Source organism: Aspergillus piperis (assembly GCF_003184755.1).
Source record: "Aspergillus piperis CBS 112811 unplaced genomic scaffold BO85scaffold_31, whole genome shotgun sequence".
Classification (NCBI taxonomy): Eukaryota; Fungi; Ascomycota; class Eurotiomycetes; order Eurotiales; family Aspergillaceae; genus Aspergillus; species Aspergillus piperis.
In genome coordinates, this window is record NW_020291621.1 from 90,334 (window position 1) to 115,645 (window position 25,312).

The 25,312-nt window shown below is 50.3% G+C and overlaps 11 protein-coding genes across 11 annotated transcripts; 5 read left to right on the forward strand and 6 right to left on the reverse strand.

Moving 5' to 3' along the window:
* Window positions 1-411: 411 nt before the first annotated feature.
* On the forward strand, window positions 412-2,211 carry BO85DRAFT_524341 (luciferase; the record flags this gene model as incomplete). Its single annotated transcript, XM_025665408.1, has 4 exons — window positions 412-531; window positions 587-1,186; window positions 1,251-1,564; window positions 1,621-2,211. The coding sequence occupies exons 1-4, from the start codon at window positions 426-428 to the stop codon at window positions 2,209-2,211; spliced, it is 1,611 nt and encodes a 536-aa protein (XP_025510369.1). The 5' UTR covers window positions 412-425.
* A 126-nt stretch (window positions 2,212-2,337) lies between these two features.
* On the reverse strand, window positions 2,338-3,585 carry BO85DRAFT_492982 (phosphotransferase family protein; the record flags this gene model as incomplete). Its single annotated transcript, XM_025663809.1, has 1 exon — window positions 2,338-3,585. One exon carries the CDS (start codon window positions 3,583-3,585, stop codon window positions 2,338-2,340), a length of 1,248 nt encoding a protein of 415 aa, XP_025510370.1.
* A 627-nt stretch (window positions 3,586-4,212) lies between these two features.
* BO85DRAFT_407836 (sulfatase domain protein) lies at window positions 4,213-7,309 on the reverse strand. The gene is made up of 3 exons (XM_025657379.1): window positions 6,835-7,309; window positions 5,084-6,784; window positions 4,213-5,036 (listed from the first exon to the last, which is right to left on the reverse strand). Exons 1-3 carry the CDS (start codon window positions 7,149-7,151, stop codon window positions 4,460-4,462), a joined length of 2,595 nt encoding a protein of 864 aa, XP_025510371.1. The 5' UTR covers window positions 7,152-7,309; the 3' UTR covers window positions 4,213-4,459.
* A 947-nt stretch (window positions 7,310-8,256) lies between these two features.
* Window positions 8,257-8,964, reverse strand: BO85DRAFT_481828 (uncharacterized protein; the record flags this gene model as incomplete). The annotated part of the gene is made up of 2 exons (XM_025663076.1): window positions 8,677-8,964; window positions 8,257-8,511 (listed from the first exon to the last, which is right to left on the reverse strand). The coding sequence occupies exons 1-2, from the start codon at window positions 8,890-8,892 to the stop codon at window positions 8,257-8,259; spliced, it is 471 nt and encodes a 156-aa protein (XP_025510372.1). The 5' UTR covers window positions 8,893-8,964.
* Window positions 8,965-10,183: 1,219 nt separating this feature from the next.
* BO85DRAFT_507275 (alpha-hydroxy acid oxidase) lies at window positions 10,184-11,692 on the reverse strand (the record flags this gene model as incomplete). The annotated part of the gene is made up of 7 exons (XM_025664394.1): window positions 10,184-10,259; window positions 10,329-10,405; window positions 10,458-10,711; window positions 10,766-10,840; window positions 10,895-11,460; window positions 11,512-11,545; window positions 11,599-11,692. 7 exons carry the CDS (start codon window positions 11,690-11,692, stop codon window positions 10,184-10,186), a joined length of 1,176 nt encoding a protein of 391 aa, XP_025510373.1.
* Window positions 11,693-11,953: 261 nt separating this feature from the next.
* BO85DRAFT_443133 (D-isomer specific 2-hydroxyacid dehydrogenase family protein) lies at window positions 11,954-13,177 on the forward strand (the record flags this gene model as incomplete). Its single annotated transcript, XM_025658865.1, has 4 exons — window positions 11,954-12,273; window positions 12,329-12,381; window positions 12,435-12,522; window positions 12,583-13,177. The coding sequence occupies 4 exons, from the start codon at window positions 11,954-11,956 to the stop codon at window positions 13,175-13,177; spliced, it is 1,056 nt and encodes a 351-aa protein (XP_025510374.1).
* A 659-nt stretch (window positions 13,178-13,836) lies between these two features.
* Window positions 13,837-15,190, reverse strand: BO85DRAFT_481829 (uncharacterized protein; the record flags this gene model as incomplete). The annotated part of the gene is made up of 3 exons (XM_025663077.1): window positions 13,837-14,822; window positions 14,884-15,007; window positions 15,059-15,190. 3 exons carry the CDS (start codon window positions 15,188-15,190, stop codon window positions 13,837-13,839), a joined length of 1,242 nt encoding a protein of 413 aa, XP_025510375.1.
* Window positions 15,191-15,829: 639 nt separating this feature from the next.
* Window positions 15,830-18,072, forward strand: BO85DRAFT_524345 (copper amine oxidase; the record flags this gene model as incomplete). The annotated part of the gene is made up of 5 exons (XM_025665409.1): window positions 15,830-16,294; window positions 16,352-16,700; window positions 16,754-16,918; window positions 16,980-17,605; window positions 17,653-18,072. The coding sequence occupies 5 exons, from the start codon at window positions 15,830-15,832 to the stop codon at window positions 18,070-18,072; spliced, it is 2,025 nt and encodes a 674-aa protein (XP_025510376.1).
* A 1,482-nt stretch (window positions 18,073-19,554) lies between these two features.
* Window positions 19,555-20,408, forward strand: BO85DRAFT_431462 (uncharacterized protein; the record flags this gene model as incomplete). The annotated part of the gene is made up of 1 exon (XM_025658335.1): window positions 19,555-20,408. Exon 1 carries the CDS (start codon window positions 19,647-19,649, stop codon window positions 20,406-20,408), a length of 762 nt encoding a protein of 253 aa, XP_025510377.1. The 5' UTR covers window positions 19,555-19,646.
* Window positions 20,409-21,167: 759 nt separating this feature from the next.
* Window positions 21,168-22,856, forward strand: BO85DRAFT_507284 (proline-specific permease; the record flags this gene model as incomplete). Its single annotated transcript, XM_025664395.1, has 1 exon — window positions 21,168-22,856. One exon carries the CDS (start codon window positions 21,168-21,170, stop codon window positions 22,854-22,856), a length of 1,689 nt encoding a protein of 562 aa, XP_025510378.1.
* A 130-nt stretch (window positions 22,857-22,986) lies between these two features.
* BO85DRAFT_481832 (flavin-containing monooxygenase) lies at window positions 22,987-25,135 on the reverse strand. The gene is made up of 6 exons (XM_025663078.1): window positions 24,965-25,135; window positions 24,772-24,894; window positions 24,636-24,715; window positions 24,268-24,586; window positions 23,576-24,211; window positions 22,987-23,522 (listed from the first exon to the last, which is right to left on the reverse strand). The coding sequence occupies exons 1-6, from the start codon at window positions 25,044-25,046 to the stop codon at window positions 23,071-23,073; spliced, it is 1,692 nt and encodes a 563-aa protein (XP_025510379.1). The 5' UTR covers window positions 25,047-25,135; the 3' UTR covers window positions 22,987-23,070.
* Between the last annotated feature and the right edge of the window lie 177 nt (window positions 25,136-25,312).

The following is a 25,312-nucleotide window of genomic DNA, read 5'->3' on the forward strand; positions in this document are numbered from 1 at the left end:
CTGTGTTAGCCTACATACACTGTGATAGGATGATCTCGTATTGACGATCACTCGGATGGCCCGGCGATAGCAAGTCATCCCAGCATCACCTCGGCCCGATCATGCCGTCGCCTCGGTGCATGCACATCACCACGCTGCCCATACTACAGAGTATGTGGCCAGGCCAATTGTGATTCCATCATTGGAAATAATGAATTGATAACGGAGAAGTAATCCCGATCAGTAGAAAGGGAAAGGAAACTGCTGTGAGTGCAGTCTGCCGGCTTTCATTTCCGTTGTGAAGGCAACAAAGAGATGGCCCGTGAAGCTACATGATCCACTTTCTTGCATGACAGCCCCGGGCTTAATCAAACTAGTCCAATATTTATTATTCCTTCAGTCCCCTGCCCCAATTCATTTCATCTAACTTCGACTTGTGCTACGCAATGGCTACCATCTCCGTATCTCCCTTCCCCGACGTGGAGATCCCCTCCACCGACCTCTGGTCATTTCTCTTCGAGCGTTCAGATCGCCCGTATCCACTCTCCCACCGTACGTTCTCCACTATCGCATCATGCCAGATATCAACAATTCTAATCCCATACAGCCCTCTTCGTAGACCCCCTCTCCAACCGCAGCCTCTCCTTCCAACAAATCCGCCAACGCGCCCTCCACTTTGGCCACCACCTCCAATTCAAATGGTCCTGGCAACCGGGCGACGTGCTCGTCGTCTTCGCCCCGAATGCCATTGACCTGCCCCCGCTGATCTGGGGTACCCTGACCATCGGCGGTGTCGTCTGCCCGGTCAATCCCAGCTATCGCGCCGAAGAACTGCGCCATCCGTTGATCGATGCAGCCGCCAAAGCCATCGTCACTACCACCGCGCAAGCCCCAATCGTATACGAAGCCATTGACCGTGCCGGCCTCCCCCGCGACCGTGTCATCCTTCTCGATCAACTGGATCCACTATGGGCGACTATCAAAGACACAGACTACGTCGCACCGCACCGTCCCCCGATCCAGAACCCCGAAAAAGACCTCTCTTTCCTGGTCTACTCCTCCGGAACGACCGGCCTACCTAAGGGCGTCATGCTCTCGCACCGCAACATGGTCGCCAACATGGTGCAAAGTGCCGTTGCCGAGCAGGGCCAGCTGGTCTGGAACCAAGATCGCATTCTGGGCATTCTGCCGTTCTTTCATATCTATGGTATTCCCCCTTCTCGCCCTCCCACTTCTCACTCCCGCCAATATACTGATTAATTGGGTCATAGGAATCGGCTTCCTCCTCAACTACACAGTCTACACCGGCGTACCCATGTACGTCCTCCCGCGCTTCCAATTCCCCTCGTTCTGCGATACCATCCAGCGCCATCGCATCACGTACGCCTACGTCGTGCCCCCCGTTATTCTGGAGCTGGTCTCCAACGCTGCCACTAAGAACTACGACCTTTCCTCCTTGCGCATGGTGGTATCTGCTGCGGCACCACTAGCTGTGGATTTGATCCACGCTGCGAAGCAGAAGTTGGGTCTTGTGGTTCGTCAGGCATATGGGATGAGCGAGTGTGCGCCGGCTGTTCATTTTCAGGTACATTCCCACTCTTTCCCCCCATCACATCACACCACAATGTTAACAAAAGATAGACCTGGTCGGAAGCCCACACCCACCCCGGCTCCGTCGGGCGACTTATCCCCAACATGACAGCCAAATACCATCCCATTCACGACGGAGATAACAAAGAGAAAGAACTCTGGGTGAAGGGCCCCAACGTCTTTCTCGGGTATCTGAACAACCCCACCGCGAATAAGGAATCCTTTTCCGAAGACGGATATTACAAGACTGGTGATGTGGGGTACGAGGATGAAGCAGGGAACTTTTATATCACCGATCGCGTTAAGGAGTTGATCAAGTATAATGGGTTTCAAGTCGCGCCGGCTGAGTTGGAAGGGATTGTTCTGGGGCATCCGGCTGTGAAGGATGTGGGGGTTGTTGGGGTGAAGAGCGGGTTGGCGGGAAGTGAGTTGCCGAGGGCTTATGTTGTTGTTAAGGGGGATGTTGTTGGGAAGGGGGGTGAGGGGTTGGAGAGGGAGATCGTGGAGTTCGTGGAGAAGAGGGTAATTGGGTATAAGAGGTTGAGGGGGGGTGTGAGGTTTGTGGAGAGTATTCCGAGGAATCCGTCCGGGAAGATTTTGAGGAGGGAGTTGAAGAAGTTGGAGAGGGAGGCGAAGTTGTGATTATACTTACTGTATATGTATTATAGAGATTGTATATGGAGTGTTAATGCATGTACATTCAATTGTAATATCCCAGGATTGAGCTGCTAGAGGTACATAAGTAGTATACACACATCCCATGACTACTCACACATTGAATAACTTCAATCCCTCCTCCACCATCTCCCTCCACCCCCTCACCTTCCCCTCCCTTTCCTCCCCCGCCCCCTTCACACCCACCTCCACAATAGCCCTAACATGATTCACCACCCTCTGCATCCCCTCCTGCCTCTCACTCAACTTCATCCCTTCCAACACCCACCCCTGCCCCCTACTCTTACACACCTCCTCAAACACCCCCTCCAACCGATCCCTCTCCGCCTTATCCTCCATCCTATACCGATAATTCCACAGGAACGCCCGCACCGGATTCCACCGCGGCGCCGGCACCACGCTCGCGAACTCCCAGTCCAGGATGCCGGTGATAGGACATTCGGGAGACGATGGATCGCACATGATATTCGCGAAATGAAGGTCTTTGTGAGCCAACACATAAGGCACATCATTCAATTTGGCATCAGACCCAATAAATGAGATGAACTGCTCCAACCGGGGGATTAAACCCCTGTGTGTGGATAGTGATGGATGAACGGATATAGCATGTATATACCGCTCCACACACGCAATGTTATACTCCGTGTAACTCGCATACCCATCACTCTTGAACGGATTCAGCGTTTCCAGCGTTTCACCCATTCCAGCCCAATATGTCTCCACATCCTGCGTCTGCCAATACGTCTCCTCAATAGGCGGACTACGCACTATCTCCATCCTCTCCTCCTCCTCCCCATCATCAGCACCATGGGCTGCTAACTGCAGTCCACCCACATACCCCCCCTCCCAGGGCTTATCATGCAACTCCCCCACAAACCCCGCCACCTGTTCCACCAACCTCCTCTTCCTTCCCTCATCAAGACCCTCATACACCTCCGCAACAGACACCCCTGGCACCCGCTCCAACAAGGTAAACTCATACCCGAGGGGATTGTCCCGACTCGCGGAGTAGGCAATCACCGCGGGGACGGGGATGGAAGTGTTCCGTCGCACCCAGGTCATTACACCCACTTCATTGAGGGTCTTTATCCGGGGGATTTGGGTCCCCGAGATGCGCAGCACAAGGGTGATGCTCCCGTCGGAGGGGTCTGCGCGGGCGCGGATTGGGGGTGTGGCGGATGCGGCGGCGGAGGGGGAGTACTGGATGAGGTAGATTGTGTGGAAGGCCGCGGAGACGGGGAGGGGGTTTATGGTTGTTGGTGGGGGGAGGGCGAGCGTGGTGAGGAGGGTGAGTATGCTGGTTGAGGGGATGGGCGGCGGGAGGGTGGAGGTGGTCGTCATTGTTGGTGTTGTCGATGTCGTGGTCATGGGCTAGGGTGGGTGGGAGCGGTTCGCCGGGGGTATGTAGGCCATGGTGATTATGGCTGTCATTGTGATTTATATAGTAGTAGTATCCTCATGATGTTGAGGATATTTTGACCATCATGTTGATGGATGCATGGTTACTGTTGCATGACTCATGGTGAATCATGTACCATCATCCAGCTAGCTGGTAAAGGCTGCGCGAAGGATGAAGCTAGTGTGTAGAGCACACATAGTGATAGGTAGGCCGACGGTGTTCCTGGATAGCTTATCGTGTGGCGCCGCAATGGACTGATAAGCTTCGGGGATGATGATATCCCTGGCTTGGATGAGGTGAGGTTTGGTTCAGGGGCCGCTATCGGAAGCACGTGATAATTTGATGCCTGAGGCATTTAAGTGCTGTTATGCGGTAAAAGCGGTGAACTGTTGATGTATTCTGAGATGACCATACCCGAGTACAGCATATGCATACATATGATGAATTGCAGTCCTATCTATGGTCCAATTGGGATTCAGATAATGTGGTGCCCAACACTGCCAAGTCAAACCAACACCGAATAACGATCTGCAAACATCTCCATCTGGCCCTACGGTAGATCAAGATCTGGGCGCCGAGGAACTAGGCTTTAGATTGATCTTAGTAACGACATTCTAGGTAATCGCTGTCAATAGGAGACTGCAAGGTGCATAACAAAGGGTCAAGTTAATCTCGAGAAAGATTGTATGGGTAAAGCAGCGCGCCAGTGAAATACAGCATAAACGCCAAATGCTGCAAATGTCTGATATCATGATATCATCCAAGACTATGTACAAATGTTTCACTTCAACTGATCCTCGCGTAGGTCGTAACATCCTAATGTTTGGGATGATATTGGTACAAATGCCAGTTCTCCATCACCCACCACTCTGCCACATGGGCGGCATCACGCACCCAATCCACCGCATCACTGCCGTGTTCCTTCTCCAGCCTCTTGGCAAGATCGACCAGGTTGAACTCCGTCACCGGGTGCTGCTCCTCCGGATCCTGCCCAACGTTTGTGAACCGCCACTCGACGTCGTCGACCAGGGGAATCACCAGTCGGTATTCGGGATGGGCAGCGGACCGCACTGCCAGCCATGAACCACCAGTGTTCATGACGGTGAATTGCCAGTTCTGGCGGCCGTCCATTTCCGGGACGAGCTCGCGGATCATCGACTGGCCTTCGTAAATGGAAAGCAGATCCTGCGCAGTGTGGGTGCTGTTGGGCCCCAGCGAGGACGACTGGATCAGCAGGTCCAGAATGGTAGGGACCACTTGTTGAGTGATGACTGGGGTGTTGACTTCAATGGATGGAAGATGAGGATGAGCAAACACCATTGGAATGTGGAAGCTGCCGATGTGGGGGTTATCGTATGGGGTGACACCTCCATCATTCGGAAGGGAGAGACCACTGTCCCGGTTAGTATGCGACACATGGAAGGATGGAGAACAACTTACTGATCACCAGCCATCACGAGCAATGTCTCGTTGATAACGCCCTTCTCGGTCAGGATGTCGATAATCTCCTGCAGCCAGTCGTCGATATATCCAATCGTGTTCAGGTATTTGTTGATATCCTCGTTGGAGTTGGTGTTCTTCGACGACACCATCTCCTCATATGCGTTGTCGGGCATTCCCCACGGGTGGTGCGTTGTGCCAGTCAGATGCGTCAGGAACAGCCGGCGGTGGTTGTGTTCGGCATCGTCGAGCGCATCGCGCACGTAGTCGCCCAGTACCATATCAGGGTATCCATAATAGTTGACCTCCTTCGACGAGGAGGCGGAATGCGTTGCATTCGCCTGTTCCAAAGACTCTTTGGTCACCACGTCATGGAATCCTAATTTCGGTGTGAGCTTGTCCTGATTATCATAGCCCTCGGTGACGGACTGCATCCATGCCGAATGCCATGGCCAGGTGCGGTAGTCGGATTGATCAGTGGTGGGGTTAGTATCCACATCATCCTGGTGGTTTAATGCATCCAGGATATGCGGCATGCACGGCTGATAGATGTGATGGTTGTATTCGCGGTTAAAGTCGGCGACTAGTGGCGTCACTCCGCATACCGTCCCGACAAGACTCTTCAGGGTGTAGGTGCCCGTGGTAAAAGCGTTGCGGGCACTGATGCCGCCATATGACCGTCGGCCGTAATCATGCTCGTTGTCGTGACCGAATCCCGCGTCAAAGCCGGTTAGGAACTCGGAAGTGCGGGTAAGATTTGCGACGAGCTTTTGAACGTCGTCGGGGATTTTCTTATCTGAATAAGTTTTGGCGATGCGGTTCCACATGAAAGCGTCCTTGCGCAGGGGAAAGACGTCGCTCCGGGTACTCTCCAACTTGATAAGAATAACATGTTTAATGTTGACGTTGCCGCTGGACAGGACCTCCTGCAAGGAGTCCAACACCGGGTTCTGCAGGTTAGGCACATGCAGCGGATCACTTTCGGGGTTATAGTGCAACCGAGGCACATCCGTCCTGGTCCAGTCTTCGAAGCCAGGCAATCCTCCCTTGGGCAGCCAGTCCCAATTGGGTACCTTGTCTAACGGTGTGCGACCCTCCAACCACTCATAGTCGCCGGGCAGCCCCCCAGCGCGGACAGGAGAGTGTCGGTGGCCACCGATGAAGGGTGCCACTGGCAAGGCTTCTGACAGGAACATGTAGGCGGGATCCCAGGGTCGAACCACGCGCAGCAAGACCAAGCTGAGGAATGGCACCCAGACGGCCAGCTTGATCAGAATCGAGTGTCCCCGTCTCGTGGCAGGTGCAACTTCACCATATGGCTCGAGAAGGTGGATCGAAGAGCCATCGTCACTCTTATCGTCGAGATAGTCATCCACGCCGATCTGCTCGTAGATCTCGGGTTCCGGCAATCCAGATCTCGGGCGGAACGCACGAACCCGGCTCATACAACGGAACAAACATTTGAATGGTTGTCCGAGGATTGTGAGGATGCCACCAACAACGCGATGCAGTGGTGCAGACAGAAACCATGCTACAGTGAGCAGAATGCCTTCCACGATCAGGAATCCTGTCAGTCCCTGCAACAATGTGCGCATGGCAGCGGCATCGCGGTGGAAGGTTTTGGCTTGTCGCCAGTGAATTTCGGCACCGGTGACGATGTAAAAGGAGGTATTTGCGGCGGTCATTCCGGACATGATTAAACTAGATTGGTCAGTGATTGAGAGGCAATTTCTGGTATGTGCACAGCCTACCTAAATGGTACAATCACCAAAGCTGATAAAAGTGCAACAGTGCGCCAGTGAAATTTCTGAGTGAAAAAGCGGATGAGGAGGGTGAGAATTACATCCTGGAAGAAAAAGGTCGAGCCCCAGAGGAAGAATTTAGGAGGAGGGAGAGAATGGATGTGAGCGTAAAGATGCAACAATTTGGCGCCAAAAAGTGCGATGAAGGAGACAGTGAAGAAATATCGGCGTGTGAACTCCCATGTGTAGTCGAAGAACTCGCCAGGAGATGTACGCAGACGCTGTAGGGCAGGGCCACAGCGGCGGAGGGGATTGAAGAGTTTCATGGTGCAGCAGGAAAGTCACAGTATCTCAGCAGACGGACCGCATGGCACCACGGACTAAGAGCACACCCATTGAAGGGTGGAGGGACGGAGATGGCGTGACCGGGATGGGAGCCCGGAATGATGGAAGAAGGCGTCAAAAGAGAAGGAAGGGAATGAAGGGTTCTTCAAGAAGAGAGGAGGGAAGAAGAGGAGGAGGGGGAGAAAGAAAAAGAGGAGAGAGATGGGGAAAGAAGAGCAGGACGCCATGATGATGGAGGCCTGAGGAGGTGGAGTCTTTCTCACAGCCAGCAATCACGGATAGAGCCGCAGTTTGAATTCACAGCCCTGCATCCAAACGGGAAATATAGCACGCTGGCCAGTCCAACGAACCTGCGAACTCTAAAGCTGGGTGGTTCACGGTGTGCCAACCTCCAAGCAGTCTAGTGACTCGTGGACTACCAGTAGTGCTCCGAGACTAGTGATCTCTACTACACAGTACTACCCAGCACTACCCAGCACTACACAGGACTAATGACCGAGGATGAATTGCGATGGATGCCTGGCGCAGAGAAAGTTGGACCCTGAGGGCCCTGGACCCTGATGGTCCACCAGCACCATGGGAAACCATTGGCTGTGCAGGCGAGAGCCGGTAAATTTAGAAGCAGCGGCGTTGCCAGACGTGCCCCGAAAACCAATCAGCCTCCGGGCCAAGACCCGCAGACCCTGGGAAGTCAGTCTGAGACAGGGGAAATCTTAACTGCAATTATCATCGGTCGAGTGTTCCGGGGCAAATCCATCCATCCCAAACATCGTGTTCCATTAATTGCAATAGGGGTACCACTAGATTGATTTTATGTTTGAGAATAATTTTTGTCCCCCACCGATCGATAGATACAAGCAAACAGCTCTCTCAGTCTAGTTGCCACTATCACCAACGATCCGCAGGCTTGTCTTCCGCCCCCAAGAACACGTGGTGAGGACCTTCCCTTTCAGTTGGAATCAAAAGATGCATCTTTTAATTTCATCCCAAACGGGAGGCCTGATGCCCCAGAGGAGTTTAGTTTGGTCCCTCCGGGCGTGACCACATTCCTTTTTGGGGCCCCCGAGCGGGGGGTTACATCCGCTCTCACCAATCAGTAAACAGACCGCCCGTGTATGCTCCACTGCCAAGGCTTCCAGAGAAATCTCTTGTCCGTTCATTTATTCCCTTTTGATTGTTGTTATTCACAAAATTTCCCTCTGCCTCTTCCCGTTGTCTCACTTCAACCTGTCTTACATAGCCCCCTTCTGCCCAATTACCATTTCCTCTCTCCTCTTTTGGCCAGTGAACAGTCTCCCACGTTACATCATGCATTGACGTGCCGTTATGGTTTGTGTGTAACTGTTAGGTTCAATTCTAAAACTGCAGCAAGCAGCAAGCAGCATGTAGCACGTGTGGATTCCTTCATATGATGTTAGAATCCGCTCATTTGCATGGATACATGGGACCAGCTGCAGCCTCGCTTCCCCGCTCATCCATCGGGATTCTTCTCCTCAAGCAACTCACCTGCACGAGACCTGATGCTGATGTGGGAAGCACCTCCGGGTTGTCAAACCTATCGGGGAGGAAAAAAGAGGAACAATGTCCTTGGCACACGGCAGTCCCACCGGATTCCTCTCTTATTCCCGACTCTTTGTCTCTCTTGTTGTCTCTCTCTGTCATTATTAATAGACGTGGTGGATCACGGCGGATACATGGCATGGATCCGGACATCACCGCCATCAACTCTTAAAACCCGAAAATGAGTGTGCAGCTCACTACCAACAAACACCCTGAGTAAGATGATCATTGACCCCTCAAAGCCCTGCATGGTCTTGGCTTGGATGCGTCAAAGCGCCGTTGACAGAATTAGTCATGTTGGTTTCATTTTGTATCGCAGGCAGAGAACGTGTCACCGTTTGTGTTGCCTAACGCTTTTGTTGGCGTTTCTCATTGCCTGGGTGTTACCTAATGCTCCTTCAAAAATTCAACTTTATTATATGACATGCTACGCTGCTAGCATATGTCGTAGAGGTACTTCCAGGGGCCTTTCACGTTGACCTCGTTCCCCGCGGCACTCAGCCTTGCCTTGTAGACCCTGCATTGCCAAGAGTAGTGAGCACATTGTTGTACCTAACAGGCGCTGCGAGCTTAGTCCCATCCTCCATCGTGCTTTTTTCCTTATTATTGACCTACCAGCTCGGGTTTGATCAAGAAGGATGAGGGATGACTGAAAGGATGTGGCAGTGTTGCCCTCAGTCATCCAAATATATATCCCACCCACCATCCCACCACTTCATCTGTTCGGCACATGACAAAGACTTGTAACTTCGCTACAGCTACTACTAAGCAAACAGTAGTTTCTTCGGATTGTAAACTAGTAAATCCCTCGTTCAAAGTATAACGAAATACACTCACCCTTAGTAATATGATTCTGTCAGCCGGGGATCGCAATCCAGCCCAGCGAAGATCCTTGTGCCCCGAGGGATTTGCCAATTCAATCATCGCGGGGAGACCTTCCAAATCTCGTCGATCATGACATCACTCAGAATATGAATGTCACATGCTGACAATCAGTGCACCCAATGTAGCTATCTGAGGCCCTAAAATCTCACTAACTACAGTGAGAGAAATTGCATATTGACTCGCAGAAAGCATTCGGGTCAACCCAGGTGTGAATATTTACATATGATATGAGATATTTTGTGTCAAAGGTAAGTGTGCATGTAATGGGTCCATTTGCCTTGGCTCTTCTCTATCCTAGCCGGAAGCTACTTTTTCTATAGAGATATAGGATACTGAGTTTGCGTACTATTTTACGTTCAACTGCAAATACACATAGGTATCAAGTTGCTCCAAGGAAAACCAGCTTAATGCAAAATTTAAAGGAAATTGAAACAGCATCAAGGGTTCACACCCTTCGGATCCTAATAATCTCAGATGTCATGTGGATCGCTACGCAAATGTACATGTTTCACACCGCATATATCAATCGAATACTGACTATGGGCATCATGATAGTAAGCCATAAATCTTAGAGCTTCGAAAGCACACCGTTCGTCTCGAGGATAGACAGATGACTCTTATTGATATCTTTGATGGTTTTGCATCTAGATTCTAGTTAGAACTATTCCCTCGCGTGTTGAAATTCAACGAAAAAGGCGATTCAAGTCTCTTACCCAGCAAGGCACATGGCCAATTTGAATTCTTCTTGCAATAGCTTGACAGCAAGTTCCACGCCTTTTGTCCCCCTGTACTAAAAGGTTCAAAGTCAGGAAAGGTCCATGGAAGGACGATATTGAACTAACCGCTAATCCCCAGATAGGGATCCTCCCTGCAAAGCAATAGTCCGCTCCTAGGGCCAAAGCCTTGAAAATATCTGTTCCGCGGCGGATACCGCCATCAATGGCGATAGCTATTTTGCCCTTTGCGACAGATGCACATTCGCGTAGTGCATCAAGAGTGGCTGGTACGCCGTCCAATTGTCTACCGCCGTGGTTGGAAATCAAAACACCGTTGACTCCATGCTGGATAGCCAGTGCGACATCTTCAGCAGTATAGACTAATATATAATGTAAGCCTCTCCATAGAGTACGAGGCAAAATCAGAAACTCACTTCCTTTCACCCAAATCTCGAGCTTAGTTACACTTCTAATCCACGCAATTGCCTCGGCCCACTCAATACCGTCCTCTAAGAATATATCATTAGGGGTTTGAAGGAAGATTTCGAACATCCGTAACTCACCATATGCTAGCCCCTCGCCCGTCTCGGTCAAATTACTCATATCAGAGCCAGGGGCAAGATTGGGATATCCCATGCCTTTTGGAATTCCGAAAGAGTTTCTGTACTCGTTCAGACGCCTTCCGAGCATTGGCGCATCCACTGTTAGCATGACTGCCTTATACCCAGATCCTGTGACATAAGAAGATTTAGCACCCGCAATGATCAAGGAGACAAAGCGATGGGTCTCACTCTCTGCGCGCTCAAGTAGCTGCCTCGTAATATTCCGATCTTTCAATATGATGAATTGTATCATGTATGGGTTTCCCGACCCCTCTGCTATGACGTCCTCTAACGAGCAGGTTGCATGTGAAGACAACGCCATACATATATTCGCCTCAGCAGCAACCTTGGAAGTTCCGATCTCGCCGTCCGGATGGGCGATCTTGTGGGTGGCAGCGGGAGCAAATCCAAATGGGAAAGAAACTTTGGTATTGCAGATCGTTGTCGAGGTGTCCAGGTTAGAGACATCGCGAAGAACGCGTGGGCGGATCTTATACCGATTGAAGGCATCTTCGTTGTCTTTCACGCTATGATTGTGTTATCAAGATATGATATGACATTAATATTATCCCACGTACGTGATGAGATCCATTGCGCCTTCATTGAAGAATTCTGCTAAGTGGTCAGCGGATGCCGCAATACACAGATCTAGTAGAGCTAGCTACCCTTGAATACTCTTGGAAGTTTCTCCGATGCCTTGGCCTGCAAGTCGGCAATGGAGAAGATCTCCGAGTCTAGGCTTTTCCCTCGATTTGCCATATTTCCGTGCGCGTGAATTAATGGTATGATGTTGAACAGCTACAGTGGTCCATCGAACCGTGTTTATATGCACCGAATTCTCTAATTTATAGTGATTCGTTCGCCATCGCAACCGATAAATCTCTTGACTCGGTCCTGATGGCATCTTGACACGGCTTCGGGCCCTTGACTCGGTCTCTACAGAGCCGAGTCATTACCGGATTTTCAAATAACGGATGCTGCGCTCATAGAATTTGGTACCCACATCGGTCCCTTCAAACAATGACATATTCAGACCTTCTACTCTTCATCCAGCCCTTTGCGCCTCCGGACCAATGGCTCCAGAGAGTGCGACAGGCTAATCCGGGAATGCGAGTGGAGCATCATCATGTGGAGATGTACGCGAAAGAACTACCACCCATCCCCAAGGAAACATGGGCAGAGGCTACCATACTCTTCACCTGGCAAGTATTTCCTCCGAAGGAATGGCTGCCGAAGCTTCAGTATGTTCAGCTGTTGAGTGCCGGATGCAATCAGTTACTGGGCATGCCACTTTTTGAAGACACAGATATTCCATTCTGCACGTCTAATGGCAATCATCCGTGAGTACTAAACCTAGTAGCTGTAAGGAGTCACGACAACTGATCAGTCTTTAAGGCCCCAAATCGCGGAGTGGGTTTTCTCGACATTTTTAGCCTTTCAGCATCATAGTAAGCATGGAAAGAGCATCATTACAATGATGGCTGACACTAACTGTTGAAAGTTCCGGAATATCTCGAGAACCAAAGGGCCTGCAAGTGGGTAGATCCACCTACTGATGAGGATACAGAAGATGCGGTCGGACTCAGAATGTGAGTGTAACACTATCCTTTGCCCTTCTGCTTCATACCAGTGCTGAGAAAACCCTGAAGTGGAATTCTAGGATACGGCTGCATTGGCCGACAATGTGCCCGAGTTGCCAAAGCATTCGGCATGGATGTCTACGCGTATACCTTGCACAGCCGGGATACCCCTGAGTCTCGCAGATCCGAAGACTATACTGAACCAGGACTGGGCGACCCCGAAGGCGAATTTCCATCCGCATGGTTTGCAGGAAAAGAGCAACTGAATGAATTTCTTGCGTCGGATCTCGATCTACTGGTCATCACACTGCCGCTCACAAATCAAACCCGGGGAATGATTTCGCGTGAGCAGTTTGACATCCTTAGCAAGAAGAAGGCCTATGTTAGTAATGTTGGACGGGGACCCTGTGTCAATACGGAGGACTTGATGGTTGCACTGGATGAAGGCAAAATCAGGGGTGCTGCGTTGGATGTGACGGATCCAGAGCCGTTACCCGCTGATCATAAGCTCTGGGGGTATAAGAACGTCATTATCACGCCTCATTGTAGTGGCAACTCGAATCATTATTATGAGCGCGTGTTGAAGATTTTTGCGTATAATTTGGAGAGACGGGCACAGGGCAAGCCATTAGTTAATCATGTCAATAGGGCATTGGGGTATTAGAGCGTAATAGGCGCTCTGCAAATATGAGAAATGATTCGTGTCCATGCTTAAGTCCGTGTTCTTTTATTTCTTGTACTCGCTTGAGCAAGTCCAAGGGGACTATACATCATGCGTTTTGCCCTGACGAGAGATCCGGGTTAATAGGAGTAGGTGGGAGTCGGAGGGAATTTTGGTCATTCATTCTGGTGTGAAGGTAGTGTGAGTGTAAAATAGAGACGTTCTACATAGTACGATGCTGAGTTCCGTATCCACGACGACTGAGGACATACAATGCATCAACAGCTGTAAAAGAGGGGTGCGACCAATCAAGGCTGGGCCGAGTCATATCAGTTTGAAGTGGGGATGTTGTTGACTCGGCCCAGTCGGCAAAGGAATACCGCTTATCGCAGTTCCGAGCAACAACTAACGAGGCCGACAGTACGTGGGCGGCAGATTATGTTCCAGAGAGCTCGCAGAAATAACGGGTATATGATTTATCGAAATGTCATATCGCATTAAAGGATCATCTGTTGTATGTTATGGCTAATTGATATGCTGAGCAGTTTTCCATTGTTTTTTTTTTTTTTTTTTTTTTAGGGCAGATACACACATGCCAGGGAGCTTTGTAGTCGAAAAAGTATTTTATGTTATGTTTATGCATTATATTATGATGGTAGCTACTATGTTCCATGAGTTTGGTGGTGGTAATGGTGATGATGGAAATGATGATGGAAATGGTGGTGGTGATGAACCTCTTGCGCTTGGGTAGGATATGACCGTGATAAGGCATCCCTTGAGTTTGAAGAGGTCCACTGAGCAGACGTGAGCACTTGTTGAACGGCTGCTTCCTCTATGGCATTCTGATCGGGCTCCGCGCTTTGTGTAAATGAGTCTAAGGCGAGCCGAATATTGTCCGCATTGAAGGTGTGAAGGCCATTGGTAGGCGATGTTTCTTGACCCCTGATATCGGAGTTGTTTGACATAAGCCGGTCGCGGTCTCCAGCCCGACCCTCAGGGCTCAAGATCGAGGGGGAATCTCTTGGTATTGTATTCATCTCGGCGTTCTCGTTCGATGATAGATGCCCGGTGTGTGTTCTTGTGTGGTTGCTCTCAGGGGTTTGGTTCTGCACGAGAGGATACGAGAACATTTCCGAGTCATATTGAAGTGACATATAGCCTTCATCTGGGTAACGCATGGAAAGAATAGCTGCATCGTTCAGGTCGAATGGTGAGGATAATAATATGTTTTCCGACAATCCGGTGGCCATATCCATCGCATCCAGATGAACATCGGGGCTTTCGCCATCTTCCTGCGAGCCGTTGTCCATGGAACTAGCGTTTCCACTGCTAGAGCCTGGATAAAATGAGCCAGAGCCGGAGGATGGTGATAATTCCGTGGAATCGTCCTGGCCTTGGCTGGGTTGAGTTGGCATGGTTGTGATTTCTTTGCATAGTCTTCTCCACCGATTTCGACAAGTCAAAGGAGGACGACCCGGTAGTCCCGATGATATCGTAGCCCATCTATGCCCCAGTTCCTTTACCTTTGTCGTCAAATAGTGGTCTTCCTCTGGCGACCAACTTCTGAGGCGGTTTTTCACAGAGGGGTCTAGAATATCGGTATATCGCTTCGCACATTGATCATCCTTTCGGCCCTTGATGAGAAGTGCTGCTCAGATATTACTCAGCAAATTGCATTCAAAAGAAGACGAATCAATGCAACAGCGTACCGATTTCCTTCCAAGCAGGTCCCAGTCGCCGATGAGCGGCGAGGAGAATCTCGTCTTCCTCTTTGGTCCAGCGACCTTTGCGCAGTTTTGGGTCTAGGGAATGGAACCAACGCTTTCGACAATCCTGGTGTTGTCGTCAGTATTCAACCCGCAAACTGTCTCCGGAAGGATGGACCTTGTTTGTCCGCCCTGGGAGGTTCTTGGAGATCTCAGTCCATTTACTGTCTCTGCCACGCTTATCTCCCAACTGCTCAACAAGGGCTATGAGCTTTTCGTCTTCTTCGGTTGACCATACGCGACGTGGCATGGTGATGGTAGGAACGGCGTCTAGAAACGCTGGGATACGGGATGAAGATGCGGATAAGTGGTGACTCGGCCCCAAACTTTTCCCCGCATCCTCCTCCTTCCGCTGTTGCCAATGTTCTCTTATCTGATGCGGTTGCCACCTTGCCTCTATCGTCGCATAGCGTGGGTAATTGGATGAGACTGGTCGATACACCAATTAAATACCCGGTGAGATACACTTGCAGGGGCTTCGTACCTTAAGGAGAAGGAATTCCCGCGGATGCGCATGCTGGCAGCAGCTGGCGAACACGATCGCAATCGGACATTCCGACTCCGCTTTGTCGCGGAGTTATGTAGAGCATACTGCACATCACGCTCTATCATGTGCGGTGATCGTGGAAGATTGGGGGCATGGGAGAGTTAATGACAGTCTGTCACTGCCTTAAGGTCCGGACATCTGCACTCAGCCCAGCCCACCGTGTGGAGACATGCATACTCGACGTTCAACTCGGCCGGTGTTCAGTGACTCTGTTCTGCTCGCTGACTCGGCCCCACGATGCGATATATATTTTTCGCTGGAGGCGTTAACACTGACTAACTTCATCTTTGCATCTTTCATCTTCTCACCTATCAAGTTGTCACCTAATCACCTCTCTTCACGATGTCGTGCCACCCTTTGGATCCAGCCAGCCCGGACGAAATCCGGCAGGCGACTGATTTAGTGAAAGCCAAATACAATGGGATCTCACTCCACTTCAAAGCAGCTGGACTGGAAGAGCCACCTAAAGCTGCACTTGTTGACTTCCTGGACGCAGAGCACCATGGTCGGCCCCTTCCCTTCATCCCCCGTCAGATCTTCCTCATTTGGTACATTGAGTACACCCCTCGTCTGTTCGAAGGCATCGTGGACCTCTCCAGACAGAGTCTTGTCCATCATAAAGAGCTTCCACGCGACTTTCATGGACCGGTCGACCGGGCGGAGATGAACGAAGCGGCGCAGGTTGTCATGAAGGATCCTTGTGTCCAGACGGAGATTAAGAGACTCCAAATTGATGACACCACCGTCGTCCTCGATCCTTGGGATTACGGCGTAGATGGTGAAGATACACAGACTCGTCGCACCCAGGTACTGCGTTGCTGAACCGCCGCCTCGTGCACAATTAGCTGACAGGTTCATTCTCAGGTCTTCATGTACATGCGAAATCCCAAGAATAATGACCCCGATTCCAGTCATTATAGCTTCCCTCTGGATTTCATGGTCATTGTAGATCTCTGCAAGATGGAAGTGATAAAAATTATTCGTCTGCCTTTGGGATCGGACCAAACCGCCACTGCTATTGGTTCGGCTGTGCCTCATCGTCGGACCAACCCCGTCGAGCCAGAATATGATCATCGCTTGCAGAAAAACCCTCCTCGGACTACCCTAAAGCCCTACCAAGTAATTCAGCCAGAAGGGGCGTCCTTTACAGTCAATGGGTACTTGATCGAATGGGAGAAATGGCGCTTCCGCGTTGGGTTCAATTGGCGTGAAGGTGAGCTGTACCCCAAACTTTGGAGGAATAACCAAGATACTAATACTGATCAGGAATGACCCTTCATGATGTGTCTTTCGATGGAAAGAGCGCCTTCTATCGCCTCTCACTTTCGGAAATGTTTGTGCCATACGGCGATCCCCGTAACCCGATTTATCGAAAGGGTGCATTTGACCTGGGAAACGTCGGTGCAGGTGTGACTGCAAACAACCTTCAATGTACGCTCTTTCCCCTTTGTCCAGGCTTGCAATATATGTCTGACTATATTACTCATAACAGTGGGCTGTGACTGCCTCGGCCTCATCAAATACCTTGACGGATGTGTTGTCGCCAAAGATGGAAGCCCTGCGCCTAGGCCGAATGCTATTTGCATCCATGAGATTGATAACGGAATCCAGTGGAAGCATACCAACCACCGAACTGGAAAGGCAACGGTAGTGAGAAAACGGCAGCTTGTCTTGCAAACGATCATCACCGTGGCCAACTATGAATATATTTTCATGTGGTACTTCGATCAGTCGGGAGAACTCACCTTCGAAACCCGTGCTACGGGTATTCTCTCTACCCAGCCAATCGACAAAGATGCCAAGGTAGCCTGGGGCACCCGTGTTGCGGATGGAGTGATGGCCCCGTATCATCAGCATCTCTTCAATCTGCGTATCGATCCAGCCGTGGGCGGTCTCAAGAATAGTTTTGCGTCTACCGACACTGTTCCCCTTCCCTGGGACGAGGATCTGAACCCCCTTGGTACCGGATTCATAACCCAACAGCAGATACTTGATCGGGCAGGAACTGTGGAGGACGACATCTCGAAGGGAAGAGTCTTCAAAATTTTGAACGAGAATGTCCAAAACCCCGTGTCGTTGACTCCAATTGGGTACAAACTCGTGCCTCATCGCTCTCAAGTAAGTCGATCAGACTTGTCAATTTTGGACCACACTAACGCTTATAGATGCTGCTTGCTCGCCCTGGCTCCTGGCATTCGCGCCGGTCGGAATTCTGTGAGAGCCCGATCTGGGTCACGAAGTACAAGGACCGTCAGCTGTTCCCAGCGGGTGACTACACGAACCAATCCCTTGGCGGTACTGGTATCAAATCATGGATTAGCGAAGCTCGAGACTCGGTCCGAAACGATGATATTGTCATCTGGCATACTTACGGCTTCACTCATAACCCACGTGTAGAGGACTTCCCAGTTATGCCGGCCGAAATGGCACAGGTTCGGCTGAGCCCTTATAATTTCTGCCTTTTCAACCCAGCGAACGATGTCCCTCCGTCCACACAGGCATTCAACAAGAGTGTGGAGCTTACAGAGAAGCCCGCCAGCCAGAGTTCTTCCGGATGCTGCTCCCAGCCTAAGAGCCACCTGTGACGTCTCCGAAGCTTTGATGCTGATGGAAAGAGAATGCTGTGGCAAGTATGAGGATACCTAATGCTGCTTTGCTGCATAGTTAGTCTGCAATAACGGGAATCGAGGATCCTTAAGGGGTTCTGTCACTTTGCATGGAAAGAAAATAGTTGGGAACTGACATGGAACGGCAGAAGGGGTAATCCTGGAGTGTGGCCAGCCTAAATCAGTCCGTCTCCGCTGTACCATACTAGAATCATATACTTGAATATTATGAAGTACTCCATGATTACTTTATGTGTGCGTGGTCTTTGCAGGTTATCCCGGCTGGAGTAGACATATCGCGGCTTAGGTATGCGCCCCTAAAAGGAAATGTGAGCAAAATCTCAGATTAGCGTATGTTATAATCATGATACCATATATGTAGATAGTCTCATGTTCCCTTGCTTCACATTCTTATGGCAGCCGCACCGCCAAGATAGGGATATCAGTGCACTCCAACCCATATGTCAACTTGGCTATTAGACATCGGAGTATTGCAGCTGGCTGTATGCTGGTGCATTGTTATTTGCGTAGGTTTCGATATATCAGTCAATCAATCTGACCAACAAACGATAAGTGCCGGAAGTGTCATCACATAATGGCTATTTTTAGACATTCTTCGATGGTGTGACCCACTTTAGAAGGATTTCCGCATTCCATTTCTGTTTGTTCCTCTCTCAACTCTCAAAACTCGCTCCTCACATGTAGTCAACCCTATCTCTAACATCACCCGAACAATGCAAAGCTCTCACGCTATGGCCAACCTTTATGCATTTCAACTGTATAGTTCCTGATGTGCGCTGACTCCGCCCCACTTATCTCTGGTCTCGCAAGTTGATTAACTGTTGGAACATGTATCTCTCTATCGCCTAGCTAACCAAAAGCGGTATATTGCTTTTGGTCTAGTGCTTAGTGCGCCGACACTGTCTTCACTGTCCTCGGGAGTGCGAGGAATGATCAGTCTAGTTCAGTCCGCGGAGAGGGCCCTTAAATATAGGAATACCTTACCAGCTTGATGGTCACCAGCCAGTAGGCTCTGCGGCGAGAAATCCGCTTTCACGACCCCTACATTCTTTGTCTCACAATCTATTCTGCCTATTCCACAGAGACATCAAGGGTACTTCGAATTTGATTTCACTTCCGTTTTATCCTCCACCTTCTCGAAGGTTTCCATCGATTGCTTTCTGATCCCCCTACCTACCACGCAGTCTTCATGGATTTAAACCCCCAGCATGGATAGTACCCAGAGCCCTCCTCGCCGCGTGCTGCTGTTAAGCATGCCTCGGACCGCGTCCAATCTATTATTGAAGATACTCTCTATTAGCGATCAGCCAGGTGCCATCACCAACGATGAAGGCGGATATTGTTTCACACCAACATATCTTACATTGATCAAAGATGACCTCCTCAGCAAGCCCATCGCACAATGGACACTGAAACAAGCACTCGAGGTTCAAGGGGTCCTCCAACAGTGTTTGGAGACCCTGGAAGGATCCTCCGCCTTGGCCCGTGATGAAGGGAAAATTTTCTTCGTCAAAGAGCATATATCTTGGCTGATGAACCCGGCCGCCATTTCTAGGACGCTGCATGATGCCGACACCACCAATGGAGATGCCTTGGCCGCCTTAATGGCGCCCGATTACCACTCATTCTTCCAGGTTCGTGTGGATAGCAAGTATGGCCGGTCGAAAGGGCTTCCTCCATTGAATGAAACTGTCCTCCCAGACGGGTACCTGGCTACCTGGCAACTGGCATTTCTCATCCGACATCCTGCCTTAGTTTTCCCATCGATGTACCGGGCTGATCGGGCTCTGAAGGACCTTTATCCTTCGGGTGATAATCCCTTCGAGGGTCTGTTGTCGGATAGCTATTTAAAAGTTACTCTAACTCTACACTGGACACGGATGCTCTACGATTGGTGTGTTCGCCGGAAGGGACTGGCGCATCCAATCATTCTGGATGCCTCTGACCTTATCCATAATAAGAGCTCTATGGTAAAATCCTGCGAGCAAACGGGACTCGACCCCACAGTTTTAAAGTTTGAGTGGGAGAGTGTCGGTCCTGAGGATAAATCCTCGTCCGGAGATGGAGCTTCCGAGCAAGACTCCATACTTCAGAAAGCTGAAACTTCCATGAGAACAACTCTGATGGGATCCTCCGGGGTGTTAAAAGAGAAGGCGCCGGAGGTTGTTGATATTGCTTCGGAGGCGGAAAGGTGGAAGCACGAATTTGGCGACAAGATGGCTAATTTTATTCTCGAGAGGGTTCATGAGGCAATGCCCGATTACGAATATCTCAGGCAACGGAGGTTGGTCTAAGTCTGCTACATTGCTCGTCGGCGTCAACAATAGGTGGGATTCTCAGTCTGTCTCACTTCTGTACCCTCTACTGAATGGACACAATCATAAGAAGATGTATAATAAAGGAGGATGATAAGGAAGGAAAGCAATATATGCGGAATATTCTCGCAATTATATCAGAATTTAATTAGATAATAATACACTCGATAATCCAAATATTGAACTTTTAATACTGTCTAAATCAAACCGCTCGGCCGCTATACAAGGCATAAGAATTAACAAGCCGACAAGAAAAAACAATAAATCCACTATTGCGTCCACGACTCTAAAACGCAAGTCTGAACACAAGCAGGAAATATTTACCACGATGGATTAACAAGAGCCCGGGAGCCGAGTCATATCTGGCACCTTTCCCCGCAACGGCTGAACTCAAGATATTGACTTCCGAGAAGGGCTTGCAATTCCCTTGCTCTTATCTCTTTTGTACTTATCACCTTGGCATTGATATTGTAGAAAGCTTGAATATCATTGGATCGTTTCGGTAAATGCTGACAGCATATCACGCGTGGCCTCTGGCTGAAATGGGCCGAGTCACTTTATGCATGATGCTGTACACAATGCTTTCCGAAATGCAGATTATGCTGATAGCCAGATATAGGATCACTAGATACTTATATCACTAAAACCGCTATGAGCTTTGACTTGAATCTTTGGAAGTCAATCACATAACATAACTAGAGTATCTTTATCCAGGGAAAATCATCGCACGAGCACACAATGTCAGATTCAAACCCAATCTCCACCCACAATGCCCCGATCCAGACAGCAGACGTGACTAAAGCAGACCCCTCAACAGATCTGGAGAATGGACTATACCAGATGCCATCACAGAAAGAAGGCCAAGTGGAAAACATCATCCATGTCGAGACCGTCAGAGGACTCAAACCGCGCCACACCCAAATGATAGCTATTGGCGGCGCCATCGGCACCGGACTGTTCATCGGCAGTGGTGAATCTCTGAGCATCGGGGGCCCGCTGTTCCTTTTGCTGGGCTACTCTTTCCTAACACTACTGGTGTTCTGCATAGTGACTTCGACAACTGAGTTCAGCTCCTTCCTTCCAGTCCGTGGCTCATCAGTTGCCTACTTCGGCCATAGATACGTGTCGAGTAGTATGGGGTTTGCCTTAGGCTGGATGTACTACTACGTCTTCGCCATCACGGTCCCTTCGGAGATTACTGCCGCAGCGCTCGTTATTGGTTACTGGCCTAGTCCTGTGAATATCGCTGTATGGATCACAATCATGCTGGTGGTCATTGTGGGATTGAATTGCTTCCCGGTCAAAGTATACGGAGAGACCGAATTCTGGTTTGCCTCGATCAAAGTAATTGGTATCATCGGCCTCTTCATCATGGCCCTGGTAATCACCTGCGGCGGTGGTCCGAATTACAAAGCAATAGGGTTCGCCTACTGGCATAGCCCCGGAGCTACGAATGAATACATTGTCAGTGGAGCCTCGGGGCGACTAGTCGCATTCATTGCGACCCTACGCTTCTCCGTCTACATTTTTGCCTTCACACCAGAGCTCCTAGTCATCACGGCAGGAGAGATGCAAAACCCCCGCCAGAACCTTCCAACAGCCGGACGACGGTTCTTCATCCGACTAGTTATCTTCTACATCCTCGGTGCCTTCCTCATAGGTCTAATCTGCCCGAGCAACCACAACCAGCTACTCGGCGGCAGCAGTGACGCCAGCGCCTCTCCCTGGGCGATTGCGGCCAAAGACGCAGGTATAAAGGGTCTCGACTCGGTCATCAACGTCGTGATTCTGCTATCAGCCTGGTCCGCAGGAAATTCGTGGCTATATCTCGCCACTCGCACACTATATTCCATGGCAACTCTCGGCACCGCGCCTAAGATATTCAAGCGCTGTACAGGATCAGGTGTCCCGTACATGTCTCTGGGATTTACCTCGTTATTCTCCCTTCTCGCATACATGAACGTCAGTTCCTCCGCTGCAACAGTATTCAACTGGTTCGTCAACCTCGTGAATAGCGGCGCGTATGTAAGTTGGGTGTGTGTCTGCGTTATATACATTCGCTTTCGAAAGGCCACAGCAGCGCAGGAACTTGATGTTGTGGAATTGCCGTATCGATCGATGTTTCAACCATATGCTGCGTATTTTGCTGGCTGTGTGATCTTCTTGTTATTGTGGTTGAATGGGTTTGCGGTGTTTTTTCCGGAGCAGTGGGATACCTCGACGTTTGTTACTTCGTATGTGGGGATTCTGATATTCGTGATCTTTTATTTAGGGCATAGATTGTATACTGGGTGGGGGGGACCTTGGTTGATTCCGTGTGAGGAGGTGGATCTGGTGACTGGGATAGCTGAAATTGTTGCTGCGGAGGTTCCAGCTTCTAGACGCTCTGGGAGGTGGTTTGAGGGGTTTAAGATCATGTTTGGATAGGTGACTATATATTAGTAGCATAGTGAAATTCAATGATCCGGGTTAATTTTAGTAGCGTGATAGGATAATAAAGAAACCATGGGCAGAAGTTTAGACCCATCGACACATACTTTCTACAAGAGGCATCACTCTACTACAAAAACAAGCATGCTAATTCACCGTCTCGATTGAAGAAATTACAATAGATCCGTATCACAAAGCAGCAGCCTAAAGCCTACCACTTCCATCCCCTCGTAGCACGCCAGTAAACTCCTCCAGCCGCCAAAGCCACCCCCAAAAACAACGTAACATTACTGATCAGCACCTCCTCCCTAACCCGACCAACGTACGTCGCCTTTTTCTTCTCCACTGTCGCAGCCCCATCGCCCTTGATAAGGAAGTCCGTCCATCGCACCTGGGACACCTCCTTCTGGTACTCCACCACCTTGAGTGGCCAGTTGTTCGTGATCAGGCCCTTATCAGTCTTGTACCAGCTTTGGCAGTTAGGGTCGGCGAAACTGGTTTCTGCAAGCTGTTTCTGGACCCGGTCGTTATATTCGCGTAGCACGTCTGGGCGGGGTTGAATAACCAGCGTTTGGTCCTTTTTCTTCGCATCGGCTACGGCTCGGATCAGGGTGGTTATGTATCGTGATTGGGCTTCGATCATGAGGATGATGGAGTTGTGGCCTATCTTATCAGTGTATGTCCTCCTAAAGGACTTGATAGAATGATGGACATACCCAAGTTTGTGTTTGGTCCGTAGAGCATGCCGAAGTTCGGCACATCCTCAACAGTCATACCGTAGTAAGCTTTTGGTCCGCCCTTCCAGATATCTTCCAGCGACCGGCCCCCAGCGCCATACACCCGAATCGGGTGCAGGAATTCCGAAGCACGGAATCCAGTGGCCAACACGATGAGATCATACTCCTGCTCGTCACCCTCCGTTTGGACACCCGTGGCTGTAATACGCTGGATTGGCTTGGGATTGAGGTCAACGTGACTCGAATTCAACGCTGAATAGAAGTCGTCGGAAATGAGGATGCGCTTGCATCCTATGGCATAGTTGGGGGTCAGAGTGTCCCACAATTCGGGCTTGTCGGGCAATTGGGTTTTCATCCATTTCTTTGCATCTTCCTCAGCTTCGCGGGCCGGGACTGTGCCCGGGGTGACGAGAACATTGTATGACCATTCTCGAAAGCGCATCTGCAGAGCTCGCTTGCACCAGCGCACGGGAGGTACATATGACAATAGGAACTGCTGGAAAGCGCCGACCGGCTTGTTGAAGCGTGGAACGACCCATTTCGGACTGCGTTGGTAGATGGTTATATGAGAGGCTGTTTTGGCTATTTCAGGGACAATTTGGATTGCCGAGGCGCCTGTCACGGCTGTCAGTATATGATCCCGAGTGTTCTAATGGTAATGGAGTAAATACCATTTCCGATCACTGCGATCCGCTTGCCGGAGAAGTCGTAGGTCCAGTCCCATCTGGCTGAGTGAATCAACTTGCCGGTAAAATCATCCAGACCCGGGATTGAGGGATAGCTGGGCACATTGAGTTGTCCGACGGCGGAAACCAGGAAGTCTGTGGTAAGCTCATATTCCTCATGAAATTCGCTAGCCTTGGCGCCATTCAGGGCAACCTGGACCTTCCATTGCCGTTGCTGGTCGTCCCAGCGGGCTTCCTGTACGGTCGAGTTGAAGCGAATGTATTGGTAGAGGCCATGTTTCTGAGCAATATCCGTGAGGTATTCCTACAGGTGCGTCAGCAACTGATATGCGTTGCAAGCAAGACAGGATTACCAGAAACTCTTCCTGCGCCGGATACTCTGCCGTCCAGTCGGGACGCTGCTCAAATGAATAGCTGTACAGGGCGCTCCAGACTACACGGCTGTTAGCTATCTATACGCGCGACCATGTTGGGCCGGTCGCTTCTGACCGTCGCAGGCACAGCCTGGGTAGAGATTGTTGGCCCAGGTTCCTCCTACAGCGCTTCCCTGCTCGAGTATGACGAACTTCCGGACGGGGGTTCGACGGAGGAGGTCAATAGCCATGCATATACCTGGGAGATTGTTAGTGGCAGAGTTTATCATTACCCTGGTCACAAACAAGGCAAGGGGCTCATCTCGTACCTGATACGCCAGCCCCGATAATCACGACAGTAGCGCGAGTATAATCATGGTTTCCCACATGGTGAGCGTAGTTGGAGGGCATGATGAGATTGAGTGGTAGTAGTAGTAGTTCAGGGGAAGTGACGTGCGGTGAATCGAGGGATGGGAATTGCTTCTTCTGCTGCGCGACTTTGTACCATGTTCCAACCCCGCTCGCGTCGGGGAGAAGCACCTCGGCTCGGCACATTCCCCTCTCGCCCTACATCGCCGAGGATGGAAACAATAGAGCGCTCAATATCAATTCTATCGATTATTGGTGACCTAGCTGTAGCTATCGCATTGGTATGCATTAAGTAGGTGTTGTAGACC

Excerpts from the sequence above, each read along its gene's own strand:
- BO85DRAFT_481832 (XM_025663078.1), bottom strand. The coding sequence starts at position 25,046 with ATGCCCTCCAACTACGCTCACCATGTGGGAAACCATGATTATACTCGC. Across the intron at positions 24,212-24,267 it reads GATCGCAGTGATCGGAAATG|GCGCCTCGGCAATCCAAATT; the intron begins GTATTTACTCCA and ends CAGCCGTGACAG. Across the intron at positions 23,523-23,575 it reads CGGACCAAACACAAACTTGG|GCCACAACTCCATCATCCTC; the intron begins GTATGTCCATCA and ends CTGATAAGATAG.
- BO85DRAFT_407836 (XM_025657379.1), bottom strand. The coding sequence starts at position 7,151 with ATGAAACTCTTCAATCCCCTCCGCCGCTGTGGCCCTGCCCTACAGCGT. Across the intron at positions 6,785-6,834 it reads TTGGTGATTGTACCATTTAG|TTTAATCATGTCCGGAATGA; the intron begins GTAGGCTGTGCA and ends TGACCAATCTAG. Across the intron at positions 5,037-5,083 it reads CTCGTGATGGCTGGTGATCA|TGGTCTCTCCCTTCCGAATG; the intron begins GTAAGTTGTTCT and ends TAACCGGGACAG.